The sequence below is a fragment of the Sarcophilus harrisii genome, chromosome 4 (assembly GCF_902635505.1).
Source record: "Sarcophilus harrisii chromosome 4, mSarHar1.11, whole genome shotgun sequence".
Classification (NCBI taxonomy): domain Eukaryota; kingdom Metazoa; phylum Chordata; class Mammalia; order Dasyuromorphia; family Dasyuridae; genus Sarcophilus; species Sarcophilus harrisii.
This window is the reverse complement of record NC_045429.1, coordinates 323,545,725-323,570,880: the sequence shown is the minus strand read 5'-3', so window position 1 is coordinate 323,570,880 and position 25,156 is coordinate 323,545,725. Positions and strand designations below refer to the sequence as shown.

At 38.8% G+C, this 25,156-nt stretch overlaps 1 protein-coding gene across 3 annotated transcripts in view; it reads left to right on the top strand.

Moving 5' to 3' along the window:
• Nucleotides 1-25,156, top strand: part of KCNH6 (potassium voltage-gated channel subfamily H member 6) — a 45,863-nt gene that overhangs the window by 16,066 nt on the left and 4,641 nt on the right. Inside the window, exons 5-14 of one of the 3 annotated variants that reach the window (XR_004233830.1) lie at nucleotides 493-918; nucleotides 6,045-6,444; nucleotides 8,345-8,544; nucleotides 11,317-11,569; nucleotides 15,107-15,300; nucleotides 15,905-16,001; nucleotides 16,355-16,636; nucleotides 16,802-16,973; nucleotides 18,354-18,615; nucleotides 22,267-22,380. Coding sequence is in view for 2 of the 3 variants with exons in the window: in XM_031965896.1 (XP_031821756.1) it covers nucleotides 493-918; nucleotides 6,045-6,444; nucleotides 8,345-8,544; nucleotides 11,317-11,569; nucleotides 15,107-15,300; nucleotides 15,905-16,001; nucleotides 16,355-16,636; nucleotides 16,802-16,973; nucleotides 18,354-18,615; nucleotides 22,267-22,308 (2,328 nt within the window). In the remaining variant the exon portion in view is untranslated. Of the gene's footprint in view, nucleotides 1-492; nucleotides 919-6,044; nucleotides 6,445-8,344; nucleotides 8,545-11,316; nucleotides 11,570-15,106; nucleotides 15,301-15,904; nucleotides 16,002-16,354; nucleotides 16,637-16,801; nucleotides 16,974-18,353; nucleotides 18,616-22,266; nucleotides 22,675-25,156 lie in introns of those variants that run through there. The other 2 variants (XM_031965896.1, XM_031965897.1) reach the window with 2 other exon arrangements.

Below are 25,156 nucleotides of genomic sequence, written 5' to 3'. Positions count from 1 at the left end.
CCTCTGACAGACATTCCTTCCCTCATCTTTTATAGACCCTATCTTGTAGGGCACAGGAACTGGAGTTAGGAAGACCAGAGTTCAAATCTGGACCCAGATGTTTACTATGTAATCCTGGGCCAGTCACTTCAATGCTGCCTACCTTAATTTCCCCATCTATAAAATGAGACTAATAATAGCCTCTATCTTCCAGGGTTGTTGTGAAGATAAAATAAAATAATATTTATAAAGCATTTTGCAAAATTTAAAGCACCATATAAACACTATTATTATTATTCCCTCATACTCTATTCATATTCATTCCTCACTAATATTAACTCCTTTTAGGCTGTCCTCTCACAGATTTCATCATCTCATTTACCCATCACAGATTTCTTCCTTTACATACTTTTTCTTCTTTATGCTCACCCTTCATAGACTTTCTTTCTGCCACTGAAACCATTTATTGTACTATTTCAATCCAGACTTTGTTCCTTTGTTCTTCCCCCATAGGTCTTGTCCCTGGGTGCAGACGTACTTCCTGAGTACAAGCTGCAGGCACCTCGAATTCACCGATGGACCATCCTACATTATAGTCCCTTTAAGGCTGTATGGGACTGGCTGATCCTTCTTTTGGTTATCTACACAGCCGTCTTCACCCCTTATTCAGCTGCGTTCCTACTCAATGATCAAGAAGAGACCAGATACTGGAACTGTGGCTACTCTTGTAATCCCCTCACCGTGGTAGAGCTCCTTGTGGATATTATGTTCATTGTGGACATTATCATCAACTTCCGAACCACTTACGTCAATTCCAATGATGAAGTGGTTAGCCATCCAGGCAAGATTGCTGTGCACTATTTCAAGGGCTGGTTTCTCATCGACATGGTAGCTGCAATTCCCTTTGATCTTCTCATCTTCCACACTGGTTCTGATGAGGTGAGAGATACCCTCCCCAGAAAAGATACTAGGTTACCAATATCCCTAGGCTATAATGAGACACATAAATTATATCCCTGGGTTTTCCTTCATCAACAGCTTATAATATGTTAAATTTATAAAGGATCTTAGAGATCATAAAATATTCCCATTTTAATGGCCAGAAAATGGAAATCCAGAAAAATTAATTCATAAAGCAAATAAATGGCATAATTTCTGTGCTGTTCTTCTGATTTCTTATGTAATATTCTCTCCACTTCAATATGGTGGCTTTTGGGGGGAGCTAGATGGCATCCTGGATAGAGTATCAGCCCTGAAGTCAGAAAGACCCGAGTTCAAATATGGTCTCATGCACTTAACACTTACTAGCTGTGTGACCCTGGACAAGTCACTTAATTCCAATTGATTTGCTTCCCCTAAATTATAGACATAATGCCTTCTTTCAAAAATCCTAGATATCCCTAAGGTTCTTTTTTTGGAAGGATTACCTGTATGTTTCTTAATGTTGTTAATCCATATTTGGCAAGGTTAAATACCTTTTTCCAAATCCAATTAACTATAACTTTCATACTCTAGACCACTGGGTACTAGTGGGCAAAGTACTTAGGAGTTTAGTTCAGAACTTTGCATTTATCCCCATTAAATTTCACCTTATTCATATGATCATAGATTTGATACTAGAAGAGACCTCAGAAGCTATCTAGTCCAAACTGTTAATTTCTCAGAAAAGGAAACTGAGGTCAAAGTTTATGAAACGAACTTTACACAGCCAGTAAGTAGAAAAGATGGGATCTGAACCAAGGTGTCTAGATTTCCAATCAAGTATAATTTTCATTCTACTCTGCTGCCTTCCAAATTTTATTTGACACATGATTTTTGCTTTTTAAAATCTTTTTGACCCAAAATCTGTCAAATAATCAATAAGCATTTATTAAGCACCTACTATGTACCAGGTTCTATCATCCAAATAATATGTCTACTTTCTCTATAAACTTTGTGTCATCTACAAATTTGAAAAGCATATGAATTCATCCAAGTTTTTTTTACTGGAAAACACAGGTCAAGGACAGATCCTTGACACACTCCACTAAGACCTCGCTATAAGTTTATATAAGAGTCCAGTTATTCAACCAATTTCAAAAAGAAATCATTTACCTGCTATCAAATCTTTCTATCTTATCTACAAACATGGCCTGAGAGACTTTTTCAAATACTTATTGCTGTTGTTGAGTCATTTCATTCATGTCCAACTCTTTGTGGCCCTTATTTGGTATTTTCTTGGCAGAGATATCAAAGTGATTTGCCATTTCCTTCTCCAGTGGATTGAGGCAAACAGGGTTAAGTGACATGCCCAGGGTCACACAGCTAATAAGTTTCTGAGGTCAGATTTGAATTCAGGTCCTCTTGATTCCATGCCTGGCACTCTATCCACTATACCTGAATACTCCCATACTCCCATAATAATATATTCTAGAACAGGAGTATTTAATCTTTTGTGTGTCCTATCCCCTTTGGCAGTCAATAAATCCCTTCCCAGAATGTTTTGAAATGCATAAAATAAAATACAAAGGATACCAATTATTATCAAAATATTTTAAAAACAAATTCACAGACTTGGGTTAAGAATCTTTCTAAACCCCAGCTTAAGTTTGCCAGGAGTAGAATCAACATCCATGGTCTATAATCTGCAGCACAAAACCTCTTCTTTTTTGAAAAAATTGAAAAATTTCTCTTTCTCCCATCTTGCAGCTACTCTTTCACTCCCTAAATTATTTCGAAATTCATCAGTCATATCTGAGTTATTTCAATCCTCTAAACTTTTTTTGACTGTGTGGATCTATCCACAAAATAATTTTTTTGAATCTGCATCTGAAATTTGTGCTTCCCAGTAACCTCTTCATTTTGCTTAGGCTTCCTTTTGCACTAAACATTTTTTATTCTATCCTTTCCCAGTTCTAGATGATCTAGAAAACAACACAGAAGCAAAATAGGAGCTGACTAGTCATTCTCATTGTCATTTGTTACATCATTTCAACTATAAACAATATTCTTCACTTGCCCCTAATATAGTTTTTAAATTTAATTTTTATTTTCAGTTCCAAGCTTTCTCCCTCCCATTGTTCCCCACTCTCACCTCTTGAAAAGGCAAGAAATAACATACTCATTATACATTTGAAGTCATGCAAAACCTATGCACATTAGCCATACATACATAATTTAAACAAAATCTTTTTTTGTTTTCTTTAGGAGTTATTGCAGACAGCGTCAATACACTGATAAAATTTTTATAAGATTGTGTTCCTCCTTCCAGGGGAACAGTTAACAGCAGGCTGGGGGCATTAGAATTTTATCTTGGCCATTTCTATTCCTTCTCCAAGCTTCTATTTCCAACATTCAGTGAGCTAGGTAAGAATTGAGGCAAAGAATGGCCCCTTTTAATTGTCTCAGCCAAACTGAAACCTGTTAAAAGATCTTAGCTTAAAAAGACCAAGTTTTCCCACTGCATCCAGGGCCAACTCTAGTCATCCTGATCAATATCTTGCCATGTACCCAGATGGCTCTGGAGGAGAAAGTGAGGGTGGTAACATTGCCCAGCCCTTCCTTCCTTAAATACAACTCACTTGTATATCATGGCATCACTTTCCTGATGTCATGGTCCTCTTCAAGAATGAAGGATAAACAACAATAATTTCCAGGATATAGCAGCTTCAGCCCTTAGTCTTCCACCATCCCAGCTTTCAGGCTTGTAAACCACACTCCCTTCTCTGACCTAGGAAGGAAAGCCACAAGTTTAGACCTCACCTCTGAAAAGTTTTTCCAAACTACCTCACTCTGGTTAAATTCTATGCCCCTTAGATTTTAATCTTATTGTGTATAAGCTGTTCAGAGCACAATGTTGCCATGACTTGATCAATGAGTCTTGGATGTTGACTGAGCTCCAGAAAAGTAAAGTGATTTGCTTCCGTGAGTCTCTCAGTTCTGAGAGTCCAAGGCAACATTTGAATACAGGACTTCAAGTCCACATGACTTTTATGGAAATGTTTTGCATAACTTCACATTGCCTTCTCAATGAGAGGATGGAAGGGGGAAGGGAAAGAATCTGGAACTCAAAGTTTTAAAAACAAATGTAAAAAGCAGTTTTACATATAACTAAGGAAAATAAAATATTAAAACAGGACTTTAAGTCCAGCACTCTAATTTACTATATCTTACTACATCCTAATACTAGCATAAACACTTACATCATTATCTACAGTCTCACTATTGCATTATAACTCTTCTTATAGCTTCTATCTGAAAAAGGAAATGGCAAAATCTCTCCAGTATTGTTGCCAAGAAAACACCATATGGGATCATAAAAAGTCAGTTGTGACTGAAAAGATTAGAGATAGTTGATATCATTTATGTTTCATTTCCCCCAACTAATTTATAATTTCCTCAATGGTAGATACAGCAGTTGAGGCAGTTAGATGGCTCTTAGACAGAACTTTGGGTAAGACCTGAGTTCAAAAGTAGCTTCAGATATTCACTAGTTGTGACATTGGGCAATTCATTTAATCTCTGTTTATTTTAATCCATTTGCTAAGAAAACGCCATATAGGGTAACAAAGAGACAGACATGACTGAATGACTGAACAACAATAACAAAATACACATCTGGGTGCTACACTAGGTAGAACACTAGGTCTGGATCTAGGAAAATCTTCGATCAAATCTGGCTTCAGACACTTATGAGATGTGTGGCCTCCATTTCCTTGATTATAAAATGGGAATAATAATAGCACCGATGTCCCAGGATTGCCACAAGAATCGAATGAGATATTTGTAAACCTCTTAGTTCAGTGATTGGTATATAATACATACTTAATAAATGCTTGTTCTCTTCCCCTTTCCTTTCCCTGGTCCCCAATCCCTTTCTATTGCTTTCATGTCCTTCCATGTGCTAACTACAGGATTAAGTATATAAAGTATGACACTTGAATATTTGTTTACTGAGTCAGTGAAGGGCAACTATTGAATAAGTGAATGAATGAATCAGCAAATGAATTAATAAATAAATAACTACTTATCAACTAAAGTTTAAACTCTCTAAAGAGTCACTCAGATGTTTCAGTCTGGTTCCAATCTACCAGTCCAGCCTTATTTACTTTTTTTAATTAAAGCTTTTTATTTTCAAAACATATGCATGGATAATTTTTCAACTTTAACCTTTACAAAACCTTGTGTTCCAAATTTTCCCTCCTCCCCCCTCTCCCCTAGATATCAGCCTTATTTTATATTACTCCTCTTCATATAGCCCACATTCTAGCTATACTGAAATATTCTCCATCTCTCAGTCTCAGCGTGCTCTCTTCTGTACTTGTCCTTTGTTTAAGAAGGTCCTTATGAAGAGAGGAAGAGAGGGAGGGGAAAAATTTGAAACTCAAAATCTTGTAAAAATTAATGCTATAACTTTACATGTGCTTTCATAATTGGGGGAGGGAAGATTGGGAGGAAGAAAGGGAGAAAATCTGGAATTCCAAAGTTTTATAAACAAATGTTAACAATTGTTTTACATGTAATTGGGAAAAATAAAATATTAAGTAAAAAATCAAATCTATTATATTCATACAAGAAAAATGAATATTAAAACATTTCTTGACATGTAACCTGGGAAGAAATAAAATACTATTTTTAAAAAAAGAAGGTCCCTATATTTAGACTAGACTCCTGCCCAATTCCATCTCTTGAACCACTCGTCCTTTAAGTCCTGACTTATCTTTCATCTCCTCCATCAACCCTTCTATGATCTCCTCCCCTCCCCAGGTGAAGGTAATCTCTCCCTTTGCCTCAAGTTTCTCTCTGCACTTTACTTGGCTTCCCTTGTCCCCTATCATATTCTACTTAGTATCCTATTTGTGTAGATATATTATTATCTCTAGTAGATTATAAGTCACTTGATCACAAGGACTGTGTCAGTTTTCATCTCCGCATTCCCAATGCCCTAAAGAGTGCAGGTGTTTGAACAATGTGTTGTTGAAATTAAGCAAGTGAGTCAGTGATGGAGCGAATGAGAGTCCATTGTCTTCCCATGCCCTGGGCTGCTTGCCCACCGCCTTTATCTGTCACCCTTGTCTTTATGCCAGACCACCACCTTGATCGGACTTCTAAAGACCGCCCGGCTGTTGCGATTGGTGCGAGTGGCCCGCAAGCTGGACCGCTACTCAGAGTATGGCGCAGCCGTGCTCTTCCTCCTCATGTGTACCTTCGCCCTCATTGCCCACTGGCTGGCCTGCATCTGGTACGCTATCGGCAACGTGGAGCGCCCCTACCTGGAGCATAAGATCGGATGGCTAGACAACCTGGGCGACCAGATCGGCAAGCGCTACAATGACAGTGACCTCGGTTCAGGCCCCTCCATCAAAGACAAGTATGTCACTGCCCTCTACTTCACCTTCAGCAGTCTCACCAGCGTGGGTTTCGGCAACGTGTCCCCCAATACCAACCCCGAGAAGATCTTCTCCATCTGCGTGATGCTCATTGGCTGTGAGTGAAGGCTCCCCGTGGGGCAAAAACTTCCCTCCTGTTCCACTCTGTCCTCTGCTCATCCTCCTCCCACTTAATTCCTTGGGGATGGTTCTCACAATGCAGTTCGGAAGTTTTGAAATTGGCTCCTAGTAGTGACTATGTATCTATGGAGCGTCTTTATTTCTTGTCTAGTTTGTCTGTTTCTGAGATGGAGCTCTTCCTGGGATCTCATTTCTCCCCCCTCCCCCCAAAAAAGTCCCATTCTTCCCACTGATTTAGGCAAGTTCTACTTTTGTGGTTATTTGTATTTGAAATGACTATCCTGGATATTCTGTGGGATTTTTTTTTTCTGGCCAAGGTGACCTGAGAATAGAAAAAACTTCTTTGGTAGTGGTATGATGGGGGTTAAGGAGGGATAAGAAGCCTCCAAGTCCTCTGTGAAATATTTCCAAATATAATGAAAGGTGTGCTGTTGTCTGGGAAAGATATAAGCCTTTCCCAAAAATTTAAGATAATAAATGTGGGGAAATAACAAATATGGAAGGGAAATTGGAAGATTTTCAGGGGGGATTAAAGTTAAGATTTTTTTTTTTGGTTTGAAACTAATATGATCCACATGAATTCCACTAATAAAGATCAGCAATTATTTTTAACTTAAAATTATCTTTAATTTAAAATTTTTATTTTTAATTTAAAAGTATCTTTAAAGTCTTAGAGAACTGGCACTCCAAGAAGTTAAGGGACTTATCCATAATCAAAGATATAATAGATATCTGTCATAGGACTTCCTAACTCAAAGACTCTGTCCACTATATCATGTTATCTCTCAGTATTTTTTTGTGTCCTTTAAATATCTAAAAATCATTTTATTGTTAGTTCCTTCACCACCACCATCCCTAATCCTGGATTATAAATGAGCACCTATAATGTAATTATGTATAATTTGATTTATTTACAATATCATATTTGGCAGAATTGAAGATAATTTCAGGAAAAGAGATTTTGAATAGGGTAAGAACAAAATGTACACAATTGAAAGAAAATATTTTCCCTCTTTAGTTTCCTTTTTCTTTGAAACAAAGTATGTCTGGGCCAGAAGATCCCAGGAGAGAGAAAAGGAGAGGGAAGAGGAAATACTGATTACTCATAGTGATTTTCTGCCAAAAACTTCTCAAGTGAATTTGAAAATTACTGTGCTTTGGAGGAGTTTTTTGTTTTGTTTTGTTGAGGACTGGCAAGTGAAAGTGGGTAGATTAGAAAATCTATAGGGTTTTGTATTTCACCAAAGTGGTTGATGGTTCCTGACTTTTTATTCCTCCATCTTTGTGGAAACCTGGGGAGAATAAAGTCCTAAGGATACCTGGCTCCAAGAAAACTCCTTGGGAACCTAAACAAATTGTCTCAGAAAACCTGGGCCCCAAAATTATTACAAGAATTTTAGACATTTTTCTCAGATACTCAAAGATGAAGGGCATAGAAGAAAAAAACCAATTAATCAAATAACATTTATTAAGTGCCTACTATGTTCCAGGTACTATGCTAAGTGCTAGGGATGCAAAAAGAGACAAAAGAAAATTCCTATCCTTAAGGAGCTTATGATCTAATGGGGAGGGAGAAATAAAGCAAGTTGTCTATAGGATAAATGGGAAATAACTAACAGAAGGCACTAAAATAAAGAAGCATTGGGAAAGGCTTCCCAATATAAAAGATACAGTTGCTTATGGAGGCAAAAGGTAGGCAAAATTATATTCTTTGCCTTGGATACAAAACTAACTAGTGGTGGCGCTACTATGAAGTTGTTTGAAGTTGCAGAGGGTTTAAAGGAAGAGTGCTTCAGTGGATCTAGAAGCTCACTCTCGATCCCCAGTTTATTGAGGCTGCTGAGTTTTGGGGACTCACCCTCTGCTTCTTCCCTCAGCCCTCATGTATGCCAGTATCTTTGGCAACGTGTCTGCCATCATCCAGAGGCTCTACTCAGGAACTGCTCGTTATCACACCCAGATGCTTCGGGTCAAGGAGTTCATCCGATTCCATCAGATTCCCAACCCACTACGGCAGCGCCTTGAGGAATATTTTCAGCATGCTTGGTCCTACACAAATGGTATCGATATGAATGCGGTAAGTTGGAAGCTAGACATGGTGAGGTACAATAAGGAGGTAGGAAAGTGAAATATTCAGGTGGGTATGTGGGGTCATATATACCAACTGTATATAACATGATAGCTATAGCTAACAAAAACAAGCTTCAGATAATGTCTAAACTAAATGAGGAAAGAACAATTAGTGAGCACATAACAAGCATTTTTTCTTGAGCCATCTGTTCAAATGTTTTTTTGTTTCTTTCAATAAGTTCTCTTTGACTGTTCTACTACTAAAACATGATGGTTCATTTGCTGAACCAGGATCTTTGATGTGGAAATACCCATACAGAAAAAAATTATCCTCAAGGCAAAACACAAGTACAACACATAGGTTTGCTTATTGTTTTTCTTCATCTTAAATATTATCTGAAAGTTGAATTTTAGTTGGGATATGGATACAGTGAGAGATATATAATAGAGAACTAGGAAAACCTGGATTCTAGTAACTGCTTCTGATGTCATTGGCTATGTGACCCTGGGCAAGTAACCTCTCAGTACCACTCTCTGAGACTGAGTTCTTATCAACATTGGTAGAAGGGAGTTTCTCTATCAGGTGCCTCTCTATAACCAGTGAAATTACAGATCCAGACAAATCCATATATTGATCCTGTTTAGTACCATGCTTCTGGCCCAGAATCTTCAGCCCAGCCATAACTTTGACCAAAGGAAATTAAGAAAGCATCAACTTGAGCTTGCTTGAAGACCTTAGTGGAAGCAAAAATAACAGTACTATGGCAGAAGCCACAACCCAGGAGCCAGGACTCTATATGTTGCTTGTAGCATATCATGATAGTATGGTAACCAGAGCTATATCCCATAGTTCTGAGAGCTTCTTTTCTCCTTTTTGGAGAATGGAATCTTTAGACTCTCTAAGTAGTTTGAAAATGTAGTCTCTGCTTCCCAAACCCAGGCAGGTACCCCACAAGAAAGGGAAGATCTATCAGCAATACATCACCTATGTCTTAGATACCTGTCTATGACTATAAAGGAGGTCAGGCAATAAATGAGGGACTGTGGTATAGAAGAATGAGTGATGGATTTGAAATCAAAGGATCTGAGTGCTATTATCTCTTTGACCTCAAGCTAATTGGACTTATCTATACTTTTGTCTTTAAATTAAGGTTGAACTAGATGTCCTCTCAGAACCCTTACAAGCTCTTAAATTATCATTCTATGGTCCTGAGTGGACATTGTTATGGAAACATAATGCAAACTATAGAAAGTAGAGGGAAAAGGTGGGAGCTCTGGATTGGTTGTTAATGATTTTTCATACTGGTACTGGAGCCCCATCTGCCCAGATGTCTTGATAAATTGTATTTTTACTTTATACTCGTGAATAAATTCAAGTGTTAAAGGAAGCCGCCACCACATACTTCCAGCCCAAAAAGAGGAACCTAAATGAAACAGTTTGATAGCAGATTATAAAGGCGTTTATTGTCTAAGCAAAAGAACTCTCAAGAGAGAGCTTGTAAGAGAAGAGAGAGGGAGAGAATTCTCAAAGAGAGGCTGGGAAAAGGGTGAGATAATATAATTTCTAGAGCCTTTCCAGTGGGGAATGGAGTTTAAGAGACGACATCCAAAAATACAATAAGCCAGGGAGCAGGATATTTAGAAAGTCCTGAGCAAGGTCTTGAGTCTACAGCTGTAGGTCTGTTCAAGGCTGGTCCTGTGACAATTACAAGCATCTCCAAATTCATCTACAATTCACTCGCAAAGGATCACTGCTTTGTCAAACAGTTTGGGACTTCAGAAGTTTTTCTGACTAGTTGATTGTGTAACTCTGACAGGCTAGCAAAGTCATTACAGAGCCCATTACACTATGCCTAAGAACCGGGATGGTACCATTACTGGAAGACAGTGAAGGTATTTTTGTTGCTATTCAGTCATTTCAATCATATCCAACTCTCCATGACCCCACTTTGGAGGTTGGGTTGTTTTTTTTTCTACAAGCTCAGCACTTGGGTTTTTCTTGACAAAGATCCTAAAGTAGTTTGCCATTTTCTTCCCCAGCTCAATTTTACAAATAAGGAAACTGAGGCAAATGGGGTTAGGTTGTTGCCTAGGGTCACACAGCTGATCAGATTTGAATTCAGGAAGATGAGTCTTCTTGACTTCAAGCCAAGATTCTAATCATTGTACAACCTGGCTATCCTTATAAAAGTACTACTACTCTCCAATCCCACGAACAACCATTTTCTTTACTCCCCAGATTTTCAGATTAGAAATTGAAAGAAGGTGCAGGGACTTGCTATCAGGGCTGAAATGTTTTGATTAATTAATTAATTGCCAGAAAGGCAACCCTTAGCTCTTTAAGTGCTTTCTTCCCTTGAATGAGTAAATGAATAACAGTGAAGAGAAAGTAGCTGACTAGTGTTGTTAAGATCTTAAGTCTATATATAGGTTTCTAATATCCTTCCCTTCCCTATTTTTTCCCTAAGTCCTTTGCCTCTCCTCCTTTTCTGGATGGGTCTGATTTAGTCCCTTCCCCAAACCATTCCAAACTCCAGTACTGAGCTATTGAAGCCTTTATGTTAGGAACTTTTTCTGGTACCTGATATAGTGTTCCTTAAGATCCCCTCAGGATTGATGGCTTCCTCTGAGTGGCAGTGTCCCCAAAACATTATAAGTTGTTAAATTCCATCCCTGGGAGCCTTTCCCTAAAGGCTAGACCCTTTCTTTCTAACTCCACTTTTCTTGTCACTCTTGATCCTGTTTTCCCTACCTCTTTACATCCCACACTATTCCACAGGTGCTGAAGGGCTTTCCTGAGTGTTTGCAGGCTGACATCTGCTTGCATCTGAACCGCACTCTGCTGCAACACTGCCAGGCTTTCCAGGGTGCCAGCAAAGGCTGCCTTCGTGCCTTGGCCATGAGATTCAAGACCACACATGCACCTCCAGGGGATACGTTGGTGCATTATGGGGACGTGCTGACCACACTCTACTTCATTTCCAGAGGCTCCATTGAGATTCTGCGTGAGGACATTGTTGTGGCCATTCTAGGTGGGATAGGCTAAGCAATCTCAGATGGGAAACTTAGTGGGCCAAGAGAAAGAGGGCCCCTAACTAGTCCCCAGAGTACTCATGTATTCCTAGAGAATATGTTCTGGCATCTGCCCCATACCTGTGTCTGGCCATATCTTTCTATCATTTGGGGTAGCATCCTATATGTCAAAGATGTTGGGAACTTCCTCTGGGAAGAGACAAGTCACTTTGGGTGGTTTCTCACATCATGATTGAAATTCCTCTTGAAATCATATCACCTAAGGATCAGCAAAAGGAACTGAGAGCTGTTAGCCTGAAGAAAAAGGGAGTTGGGAGAGGAGAGAAGTATGATTATGATAATTATCTTCAATTACTTGAAAATCTTTTACATGCAGAGAAGTTACATTTGTTTAATTGACTTGAGAGACCAGAACTAGAAACAATGGGTGGGAATTGAGGATTTGATGTATGGGGAAAATTCCCCCAAATCAGAGACAGTCTTAAAATGGAATGAAAGTTAAAAGGGTCCTCCCTCTTCACAAAAAGGATAGAGATATTGCAGAAGGGGGTCTTATACAAAGCTAGCTCAAGCTTGTTGGCTTCTCTATCCATTACATCATTCTGCCTCTCTATATATCAAAAGTGCATAAAAACAACATACAAATAACCTATGACTTTATCAATATTGGGAACTCCCCTAAGAGTTACCCATTAAGTTATAAACACTGCCATTTTAGTACTCTCCCAACTGTTAGCATTTATGACTTAACAGGTAAGTCCTATAGCAGCTATCTCAGACACATTTGACCTAGGTCACATAAGAAGTTTGACTCCAAGGTAAGTATATGTCAGAGATAGGATTTGAACCAAGTATATAATAAATATCCAAGATGGGATTTGAATACAGGTCTTCCTTACCTCAAATGGAATACTGGATCATTCTGCTAGGCTGTCCATATAATCACAAGTCCTGTTTATATAATGCTTTAAGGTATTATATTATCATTTTCCCCCAGTGGGGAAAAAAGATCATCCCCAGAAGCTTAGTTGCCCAGGGATGAGGGGTTTTTTTTATCACAGCCACTTACAAAGACCATCTGCTCATGTATAGAAGGATTGGGATCTCTAGTGGTGGAGGAAGGAATCAAAATGATATAATCACAGATCCCTAAAGGTTTCAAAGTTTTTAGTTTTTTAACAGTTGAGGAAGCTGAGTCTTAAGAGGTGAAAGTGCCTTAAGCAGTCACACAATTTCTTGTCTGAAAGCCAAGAGTGGAAATAAGAATGTCTGTCCAAAGTTCCTTTCACTAGGCTGGAGATGGGGGGGGGGGGCGGGGGAGAAGGAAAGCAGGGAAATAAAGAAAATCTAAGATTGTAAAATCACTGATATAGAGCAGGAAGAGTCTTTGAAGGCCATATAATCCCAACACCCTCATTTTACAAAGAGGAATATAAGACTTAGGGAAATATAATGCCTTTCCTAAGGTCACACAGGTAAGCAACAGAGGATTTTAACCCAATTGCTGCTTTTTCCCCCTGTTACTACATTGTCATGTTATGTATATATGTATGACTGAATCCATGGGTGTACGCCAGAATGTATTATCTATACATGACTGTGTGTATTTATGCATAACTGTGTGCATATTATATGTTCATAACTACATGTGGGTGTACATGTGTGGCTATATGAATGCCTGTATTATGTACACATGACTATAGGTATGTCTGCCTGACTATATGTGTATGTGTTTTATATATACATGTTTGTATTTTGTATGCATGATTGTATTATGCATTCACGTCTATATTGTGTTGCCTGACTATATTTATGTGTTGCCCCTCTGTATGTATGCATGAATACACATATATTTGACCTATTATGTTTGCATGGTTGTATGTATATATTTATGGTTATATTATGTATGCATATATCTATATGTATATTTTTAACAGTATCACAGTTCTTTGCCCCAGGAAAACTTATAAACCAGGTAGACAGAAAAACTACCTACATATGTATATAAATCAGGTAGATGGCTCAGTAGATAGTACACTGGACTGGAGTCAGTAAGAAAGACCTGCGTTCAAATCCAATCTCAGATATTTATTAGCTGTGTTACCCTAAACAAGTCAATTCACACCTCTCAGCCCCAATTTTTCCATTTATAAAATAATAATAATAATATCTATATCCCAGTGTTGTGAGGATCAAATAAGATAATATTTGTAAAGTACTTTGCACAACTTAAAGTGCTATATACATGCTGGCTGTGACATGTCCAAACGTGAAATATGGAATAATTTAAAGCAAAGCCTTTATTTTAATACCTAAAATAATACCTCAAATAAATTACTTAGAATCTTCCAAATTAGAAGGGACTTTAGACAGCATCTGGCTCAATGCAGGAATCTTCTCAAAATTCCCTGTAGGTGTGGGAAAGAGGGAGCATTAAATGAAGCCAGAAGCTTTCCCCCAAGGGGTTCACCCCAAGGATGAGCCTAGAACACCTACTCTCTTTCAGGAAGGATAAACGCACACATATTTTAATTAAAGAGCAAGCCCCTTATGACCACTGCTATTTTATACTCAATACCACCAGTTTTGACCTGGAACCAATTGATTATTTCAGATATTTGAGTAGGAGAGGAGGCAAACTGGGGTTTGGGGTGGGAAAGGGGCAGAGGTTTAAGGGCTAAGGCAATGTTTGAATGTTTCCCTATTCTGGGTTGGTAAACAATAATTCATAGTGAATTTTTAACAAGTTGCCTCTCTTTTTGAGGCTTAGGTTGAACTAGATGACTTCTGACTTCCTTTAACACTAAATCTAAAATTCTATAATTCTATTTTGAAACAAAAAGCAAATTCAGTATGATATAAGGGGTATTCCTAATTACTAGAAATATGCAAGCATAGAGCAGTTGAGAGATTCCTAAGGCCTCCCTGTCCCCCCCAAGTATTTCCTCCATTGGCCTGTCCCAGGATTTGGAATTTTCACCATAAATCACCCATTTCTTAAAGGTTAAGGATCTATTACAACCCATTTTCTCAGAGAGCAGATCCCTGAGGACACAGAAGAATAGGTCTTGATATGACTGAAAGGTTAGAGTTTGAATTATTGACATTATCCAGGCAGCTACAGTGAGGGACTATGAGCAGCCAGGGGGCAACACAAGGACACTTGGCCACTGGGTAAGTAATGAATAAAAATGGATAATGTAGTGAGAAAAAAGAAGGGATCCAGGATTCTATGTGTTCAGTATTTTATGATCTTTGAGGATCGAGAGGTATCTTCCAGCTAGTTAGCCAGCTTTTTCCTTAGATTTCAGTCCAAGAGAGCAATACTAGGACTAAACCAAGTTCCCAGTCTAGGAGCAATTCTGGGAGAAGATGGATCAGAAGTTAAAGAATCTGGGAGGGAAATCCAGGAAGAAGTGCTTGTAACCTGGAGGGCCATCTATCTCTCAGCACAATAAAGAGGGTGACAACTTTGGAGTAGAAGGACCTATCCAAGTGCCTGCCCATAAGCACTTGTTTTTACCTTGGGTCAGCAGGGAAGAATGACATTTTCGGGGAGCCCATCAGCCTCAAGAGCCGGCCAGGCAAGTCCAACGCAGATGTGCGGGCACTGACCTACTGTGACTTGCACAAGATCCAACGGGAAGACTTGCTAGAGGTGCTAGAATTGTACCCTGCCTTCTCTGAGAGCTTTTGGAGCAAACTGGAGATCACCTTCAACCTTCATGATGTGAGTCAAAAAAAGGAACTCACTCAGGAGACGACCACCAGGGCAGGAGCATTAAGAGAGGGGGTCAGCATAGCAGCCCCATCTGACCAATGCCATAACAATTCAGGAACTCAGGGAAAGCATTCTTGTCCAGGGACAAGAAGCATGAAACCTGAGGAAACATGGGAAGATGAAAAAAAGACCTATCTTACCGCCCTCTAACTGGTTTACATGTGGGCTTTTGAGTTCATGTTATGATCCTCCACTTTGGAAATCATTACTCTTAGCTTCTGAACTCTTATCTCCTGCTTAGAATCAGGTTCCTAAAGGAATCATGAAAGAATCAGGAAGGGAATGAGCATGATCAAAACATTTATTGAGCACCTACTTTTTATAAGGCATTATAATAGGAGTTGGGGGTACAAAGACAAAATGTAGACAATCCCTGCCCTCTAGCTCACTGTATTGGAAAATAGGGGCAGGGGAACAAAATAATGCAAAGATAGGTAATTGCAAAGAAATTAGAATATATCAAGAGCCTACCAAGTCAATGGGGGTGATCAGGGAAGGCTCCAGTGAGGAAGTGATCTGGCTGCCTGTTACACAAAGCTCTTGTTCCCCGAAGGTAGACAGGATTCCCCCATCACCAGCCAGCCAGGACCAGGAGGTCCCCTACCACTGGGCCAGGCCTTCTCAATCTGTTGTAAAACATTACAAGCTGGGTAAGCAGAACTAGTCCCTCCCTTTTCCCCACCCCACCCCCAGCCACTGTCAATATTGTTCCCCACTCTCTTCCCCCTCCCAGGGGTTTTTCAACCTCATCCTCTCTTTTGGGGGAGGGTTACACTTATGAGGGATCAGCCAGGTAAGTGAATAAGAATCCCTTAGTTTCTGACCCTGAAGGGAAAAGCTTGATCCCTCAAACCTTGATTCTTATTTTCCATTAATAACAACTCCTGGGGTAAAGATGTGGAAACCTTTTCCTTCTAATTGGAAACTTAGTTTGGGAGTAAGTATATTCAGTTCCTCTATAAGGACCCTCCCTAGTCCTATCCCTTAATGGCTTCCTTTCTAGGTCTCTCTCCAGGGCTGGATGGTATAAAAGCATCAAGGAAGTCACCACTGACCCACCTGCAGGGGTCCCCTGGAAAGGCCCCATGGGATGAGTTCTGTAGCAACTCCTTGACCAGTTCACTAAGTGGTGAGCCTGAGACCAGACCTCCAAGCCCCTCCAACTCCTCGGGACCCAGAGCCCATCCTCATTCTCAGGAAGAGTTCTCCTCTGCCAGCCTTAACCTCATCAGTCCCAAAGCCGATTCCCTAGCTCAGGCAGGCAGTAGTACTCAGAAGTACTCGGGTAAGTATCTCTTTCTCTCTCCCAGACTGGCTCTATCATGGCAGGGAAGGGAGGAAAGTGGAGAGAATGGGAAGGTGGTTAGCTAAGCAGAAACTGGCCTTGATGGATCAGATCAAGCCAGAGCCTGCCTCCTACCCTCCCCTGGTTTTCTCTTCTCATTTGCAGCCAGACATAGGTTCCCAGGCACCCAAGATGTGCTTGAATTCTGGGCTGACAATCCTGCAGTTCCTCCTCGGATGCCTCCCCAACACTTATCTCTGGCACAGGATGGAGGTCAGGATAGCTGGCCAAGAGATCTGGGCTCCAGGTTGGAGTGTCTCAGGATTCAGCTAAACAGGTGAGATGCGGGCTCCAGAACATGTTGAGTAGGCAGCAAAGAGGGAACACGTTAACAAGGCAGGCCTTGAAATTTGTGCTGTAAGAGCTCCTCCTATTGATCAACAAGAGACATAATGAATGTCATGTAGATTAATGACCACTTTTTATTGATAGACCACAGACTCTTAAATTTGAAAATAGAATTTTAAAAGGCATCTCTCCCAGTGCAGAAATCTTTTATATGATATTTATATAATATTCCTATTATATTTTCTAAATGTTAGAACTATACAACTGTGTAGATAGATTAAATAATAGATTTTAACCTTTTGGGAAATTCCTTTGTCAATCTGGTGAAGCCTAGAGATATCATCCCAGAATGCTTTTAAACACATAGATTAAATCAATATTTTAAAAAATAATATATAGATACAAAGAAAACTAAATATTAGTAAAAAAATACATAGCTTTTCCCCCATTCAAATTCCCTGATTCCCTGAAATATAAGGGTGCTGTGAATATTGAGTTAAGAACCTTTGAATTAGAAATGCTTTTAAATTCATAAATTAAATTAATATTTAAAAATAAAATATAAAGACTTACAAAGAAAACCAATGGTTAGTTAAAAAAAAAATAAAGAAGTAATTTTTCCTCCATTCAAGTTCCCTGATTCCCTGAAATCTAAGGATTGTGTGGAATCTAGGTTAAGAACTGTTGTATTAGAAATAGAATAATAGTTACATATGTGCATATATACATAATATATATGTGTGTATACATACATACATGATAAATGTATGTATATATATATACACATCAATATATATAGGGAGGGAGGCAGTAGAAAAATTTATTAAGTGTTACTACATGCCACTCACTGTGCCAAGTGCTAAGGATAAGAAAACCAGCAAGATAGCACTGCCTGTAGCCCTCAAGTAACAGGGAGGTAGAGAACAGATGTGGGTTAAATGTCATGGTTTGGCTAAAGTATCTTCTTGGCCCATCGTGCCTCTGAGAGCACAGTACTATTCTTGGGTAGAGAAGGAGTAGAGATAATGGTCTGAAAATACATATATTCCTATTGCCTATAAATTTCCCAACCTAAATACCATCAAACATAATTAGCTAAATGATCTCACTCAGGAGAACCCCAAAGAGAGCCAGGGGAATGGTCAGTCTCACCATGCTTATTGGGGTAAAAGCAGGTCCAGCCAGGTTCTACTGGGTGCCAGGGTTCTGCTGGAGGCATAGGAGAGTAGTGAGAATTATAGGCCAACAGTGGTAGAGGGATAAAGGCAAAACTGTCACTTCAGAGCCTTCAAGGCTGAGAAGAGAAAGCTATCCTTCCCAATCTGCTTTGGCCCCTGGTCTCTCCATTCAACCCTGATCTATCTGGCAGGTTGGAATGTCAGATGTCTTCAGACCTCAACATCATTCTGAAGCTCCTCCACCGCCATTTGTCCCAAGGGTCTCCTGCCTACAACCCTGTCTCTCCAGCCTCAGAATCTGTAGATTTGTTTCTTCCTCCACCTCCTTCTCCTCTTGCTGCTGCTGCTACTGCTGCTGCTGCTGCTGCTGGTGGTGGTGGTGGTCCTCAGAGCCCTGGGTCCATGAAGCTGCAGAGTTCTTTGTCTAGAGAAGACCCCATGTCCCCTGGAGAGGTGAGCAGAGCACAGCTTTTCCCCTCCTTGGTGGCCTTGGCAGGATGCCCCTCTGGTAATGAGGATCCATTTACAATGACACTAATACATATGCAGCCCAGGGTAACTAGGGCCCCTTGACATGGATTCTTGCTTTACTCTCTGTCCTAGATTCTACTAATATCATAAGTAGGGCAAGAGCCAGAGAGCTCAAGTATCACTCAGAGGTTGCAAAGAACATCTCTTAACTAGTTCAGGGTCCCAGAACTTGTATGCTGATTACTGTAGCCAGAGAGCCTGAGAACTTCTTATTCTTTTCATTTGAGGAATATGGGAACCCATCTGGAGCCAGGGGTGGGACTTAACAGTGAGAAAACAGTTGCATTCCATGGTAGGAAATGGAGAAAGGAGTAAATCTCAGGGGCAGCTAGGTGGTGCAGTGGATAGAGCACCAGCCCTGAAGTCAGAAGGATCTGAGTTCAAATCTGGTCTCAGACATATAATGCTTCTTAGCTGTGTGACCCTGGGCAAGTCACTTAACCCCCACTGTCTCAGCAAAATAAATATTTAGTTTTAAAAATAAAGAAATCTCAGACCATCAAGGAGCAAAAAGCTGTAGGCTAAAGAGCCAGAGGGCAAGGTAAAATACCCTTGGGATCATGAGTGAAGAAATACTCCCACAATGCCTTTAGGAGAGCTGGACAAGTGAGACCCTTTTCACTAAGTAACAAAGGAAGTTGCAGACAGCTTAAATCCTAGTCCAGGTGGGTAGTTACAGGTTATTAATAGAAATATCTATTAGTGCAGCATCGAATTGTAGGAATTATTAAATTCAGCAGTCTCTTGGCACTTTGCTTGCCTCCAAGCTCAGGAATCAGATTGTTAGGGAACCCTGTTAGATATGTCTGATAAGCATTATTGAAGCAGAGTTGATTGGGCTCTTACCCTGCCTATAAAATGAACTTCCCCTTTGCTTTCTTCTTTGCTCCAATCCCTATGGAATCAGCAAACTGATTAGAATAGAGATAACATCTTTTAGATGGTGAAATGAATTGAGTGCTGGGCCTTGAGTCAGGAAGACTCAAATTCAAATCCCATCTTTTGATACTAAACTAGCTGTGTGACCCTGAGCAAGTCCTTTAACTCAGTTTGCCTCAGTTACCTCTTTTGCAAAAGGAGCTAGAGAAGGTAATGGCAACATGTATTTTAACAAATATAACATATATTGGATTGCTTGCCATCTGGAGGGAGAGGGGGGAGAAGAATGGGAAAATCTGAAACACAAGGCTATGCAAGAGTCAATGTTGAAAAATATCTGTGCAATTATTTTGAAAATAAAGCTTTTTTAAAAAAAAGGTAATGACAAACCACTCTAGTATCTTTGCCAAATGATAGCATGAAGAGTCAAAAATGACTGAACAGAACTCTTCAAGGCAGAAAGTGTTTAAAAAAAAAAAAAAGAGGTCATGAGGAAGTTGATAAGGGATAAGGGTACCGAAGAAGAGGTTAGGCAAGAATAAGTGGGGTTCCCTGTTCTCCAAGGCGTTGGTTCCAGCGAAGGAATTCGCTAAACCCAAAGGCTATGGTAAAAAAGCTTTATGGTTAAAAACACACCAAGAGGGATTTTCTTGGTGGGCATATCATTCTCAAGAGAGAAGTGATCTGCAGAGTCATTTTCTGAAGACCCATTTTATGCATGAGTCTAAGGGAAGTCTCTAGTGGATATGAAATGTTGCTGGGGGTCATGACTTCCTCCAAGAAAGCTTTATCTTGCTCTGAGAGGATGCAAGACCATTTGGGTTTGTAGATCAAAGGAGACTTTTTTTGGTGATTTTACATAATTTTACAGGGCTCACTCAGGACATAGAGTTTTATTCTCATCAGAGTGGTTTGGGGTGTTAGCAAAACCCATAGAAGGAGGCTGAAAATTCTATAAATCAAATACTTCTAGGCTGTGCTTTAGCAAAAAAGCTTCAAATCTGAATTATCTTCAAGAAGTAAATCAGTTTCTTTTTATACAGCAAAATAATGTTTTGGTCATGTATACTTATTGTGTATCTAATTTATATTTTAATGTATTTAACATCTACTGGTCATCCTGCCATCTAGGGGAGGGGGTGGGGGGTAAGAGGTGAAAAATTGGAACAAGAGGTTTGGCAATTGTTAACGCTGTAAAGTTATCCATGCATATAACCTGTAAATAAAAGGCTATTAAATAAATTTTTAAAAAAAGAAGTAAATCAGTAATTTACTGATTTTTCTTTTTTATTATGAAACTAAAAATCAACAATATTTCAATAGTCAACTACTACTTAGTAAATTGCCTGTCCCATGCCCTGACACTGTGCTAAATGCTGAGATTACAAAGAAAAGCAAAAGATCCTGTTCTGAAAGAGCTCACAAAATTATATATGAAATCATTAACTTGTTCTGATTGTTACAGGTCGGTTTTTTGTTTTTGTTTTTAAAAACAAGGTAGGAACAAAACTGCCCCAATTGTTCCTTCATCTGCTTTTGTTTTCTTGTGTATTTTAAATATTTTATTGATGTTCTTTTATTTCATTTTTCACTACCCACTAATTCATGAACACACACACACCCCTATATAAGCCCTTCCCTAAGAATAAATATAGTTAGGCAAAACATCAACACATTGACCATGTCTAAAAATATTGATCTCATTTGGCACATCTCAGTTCCATCTTGTAGATCTGCTTCTGTAACATATTCTCCTCCACGTAAATGTCCTATAGTTAGAATGGCAAGGACAGAGCAGCTGCAGGGTGGGCGAAAGGAAGCTGATGAGGAATACCCATCCTCCCACTCATGCAGAAGCTTCCTTGAGTCTCTCTATATATTAATCAGAAAGAGGCAGGACCTCCCAGTCTGGTATTTAGAAATTATCCTGACACTTCATTAATGGAGCCATTTAATTCTGGGAGACAGAAAGAAAAAGACCTCATAAGAAAAGGTCCTGGCTCATCTTCCATTTTATATCTATTAATATATTTTTCTTCTTTGAAAATAGGGTTGAGGAGGGGAGAGGGCATCTCAGGTATCTTGTGTTGTACTCAGTGACTAGATAAACATTGCATTTAAAAGGAAATATTTTTAGGATAATTTGGGATTTTGATGTCAACAAATATTGAATCTTTGATTTATCTATTTGTATATTCCTTCCTACTTCCTAGGGCAGGAAAAGATTTAGAGGTCTGATAAGGTAATCAGGGTATTATAGTTTTAAATGAAAGTCCAACATAGATCATGGGAGAAGAGGGAATTTTATAACACTTTTTGAGATTAGAGAAATAAAATGTTACTAAATTGAGGTTAGGGATTCTTAGTTTAACATTCTCAAGTCTAAAGATGAAGGACTTCACCAATGATGAAACATCTTTTATTTTTTTAATCGATAGAGGGGAATGGGGAAAGCTATTTTTGTTTATTAGGAAAAAATTTAATTTTAAAAATATAAAGGGTTCTACCAGAGGATCTCTTGACATGTCAGCTCTTGGAATCTGTGATCTTAGAACCATGGAGAGGTAGATCTCTAAAAGACATATTTAAGTAGGAGCAGAAGATCCTTCAAAAGTGCAGAAACTCAGTCCTATTGTTCCTTAAAAGGGTCTGAAGTCTACCAAAAATTCACACTTTCTTTCTCCCCTTTTCCAGATTCCAAGTTACAGTAACCTGGAACAATATATTCAGAACTGAAGAGATTCTTCATCCAATGACATTTATGTTATAGTAGCATCAAATGATACCTTGATCCTCTCTTATGAGCAGGTACATCCTGACCAACTTTTGTCCCTTCCCTACCTTCTCTAAGATTGTTTTGCGATTCAGATATTGTTTCTATTTCTCATTTCTTGAATATCTTTGACCGTCCCCCAAACAACCGAACTTCTAGAAACAACCCTTATATTTGGCTCAGCAGCATGATTGGTCTATTGAAGAATTTGAGTCACTGATTTCCCTAACAACCAAAACCTTGATGATAGAACTGAGTGTCCTATATATGTATATATGTGCACATAAGATAAGGGTTTGAAAAGTAGGAGAGCATCCCTCAGGCTTGGGAGGAAGGCTCCTCCCATCCCCTCCAGAACATGGTCTGGAGACATTTTCCTCTAGAACAAAAACTTCTAAGAACCCTCTAATATATCCCCAAAGCAACTTTGTCTCAAGACTGGAGGGCAAGCACCTTTCCCAGATTCCCTGTGGCCATTTTCATAAATCATGCTATCACAGAAGAGGAATATTCCTGCAATGGGAGGGAAGAACGAACTTTTCCATGTGTTCTTCAGGCCAGTCTTTTGAGGATCCGTGGGATGAAGAGAAATGACCTCTAGTCCTCACTGACAGAAATACTAAATCCAGAAAGAGGGACAAGGTCACCATCCCTCCTCCACAAGCAGAACTAATTGTATATGTTCTGAGTGACTTCTACTATAAAAAATATTGTCTCTGGCTAGAAAACTAAGGCTACTTTCTATGGTTAACACTTCCATGGAAAGACATAGTTTCCAAGCCATTCACAAAGGCTTTGCCTCAGCTTCTGTTCCTCTGGTATTTGTCTCAAAGCGACTCTTCTAATAGATCTGCAATGTCACTCGGGCACCCTTTGGGAAAGTTGTAGCATTCATACAGCTAATAAATCTATCAAAACTCATACTAGGTTATATGCATGATATAGCAGTGGCTTGTCCAGCCCCACAATCATATCAGTTGTGATTACCTTAAAAACAATAATTTTTAAAAACCCCTAAGAGTATGGGGGGAAGGACAGGTTTAGATAAGTAGGAATAGATTCATATTTTGAGTAGTCACATCACAGAGTTCTGGGAATGGAAGCATGCAAATGGCAGAACTGTAACTAGGTTAGGAATATCCGGAGTTTATCTCTAGGATACTAAAATTAAGATGATATAAAATAATTTAATTCATATACTCCTTCCAGATGCTAAGAGATTAGGGAAATGTGAATTTTGTATAGGAAAGAGGATCTTGCAGGATTTTTTCCTTTTGGGACCTCTCCCACCCCAATTTTTTTATCTATCCTCCCCACACCCACACACATATCAGGTATCTTTCAATACTGGCAGAGGAACAGGAAATCAATCAATTAATATACAATTGTTAAGTGCCTACAATGTGCCAGACATTGTGCTAGATCCTGGAGATACCAAAAAAAAAAAAAAAAAAAGTGGAATAATCCCTTTAATTAAAGCAGCTTACATTCTAATGGTGTGGATAGGGGAACAACATGAAAATTTATGGGTCTATTCAAACCTGATTAAAGGTAGCTTCATGAGAAGTAAGGCTTAAGATGACCAGGAACAATTTCATGCAGAAATTCTATGAGATGAGTCATAGAAAGAAACCAGGAATTTCAACAGACTAAGATGAGAAGTGCATTCTAGATAAAGGCATGGAGAAGGGAGGTGTTCATATCCATAAGAAGGACAATTTAGCTAAATTGTACTGTGTAGAAAGAAATGACGTTTGGTAGCTCACTAGATAAAAGGGGATGAGAGCAGTCAACAATGGCATTAAGATTAATAAATTGACATGTTATAAGAATGGTGATGCCCTTGACAGAATAGGGAAATGCCAGAAGACATAAGGATTTAAAGAGAAAACAAAATTTCTTCAGTTATAGACATATTGAGGACATCCATTTTGAAATGGCCAAAAAGTAGTGATGCAAGACTCTAATGCAGGAGAGACTAGAATAAAGATAACAATTAAACCTTCTACAGAACGTGTAATATTTTATGTCAAATTTTTCTTGAAATAGTTTTGTTGAATTTCTTCTATTTTTGTTTTTTTTATTATAGGGAATAGTTCTTACCAGCCAGGTGTTGAGGGTATGCAAAGTAGAGGGATACAGTGGGAAATGTAGATAATGTAAAAACAAAAGATAATAAACTTTTATCTAAATCCACGAGAGTAGATGAGATCACCAAGTGAAAAATTATATAAAAAATTTATGATAAGATTTATATTTAAGAAATAACAAGTATACATAATCAATTTGCAGTTTCATGTACAATCTTTTGTTATACTGTTATAGAAATGCTTGTCTTATTCCATAAATTTTTTTTTGAGAGAATATAAGGGAAAAAGAAAAGGGGCACAGGACAATTATATGGGTTATCTCCACAATTAGGGAGCATGACGTGAATCATGTTCTAAAAGAAGCTGTTGAAAAGGACCCTTTCAAGTCAGGAAGATAAGAGAAGAACAAAAAGACAAATAGAAATGCATAGAATAGAGAATGTCCACTAGGAAAGCATGGTTCAATAGAGTCAAATGCTGCAGGAAGGACCATTGGATTTGTCAATTTAGATCATTGTTTACTTTGGAATGAACAATTTCAGTTGAATGATTAAGTAGGAAACTAATCTGCAAAGGGTTGACCAGTTTGTGGGAGAAGAGGAAATGGAGACAAAATATGTAAACAACTTTTTCAAAGAATTTTGGCTGTGAAAGAAAGAAAAGATGGTTTTTCAAGAATGAGAAGCAGTGGAGCAGCTACTTGATGTAGAGGATAGAGCTG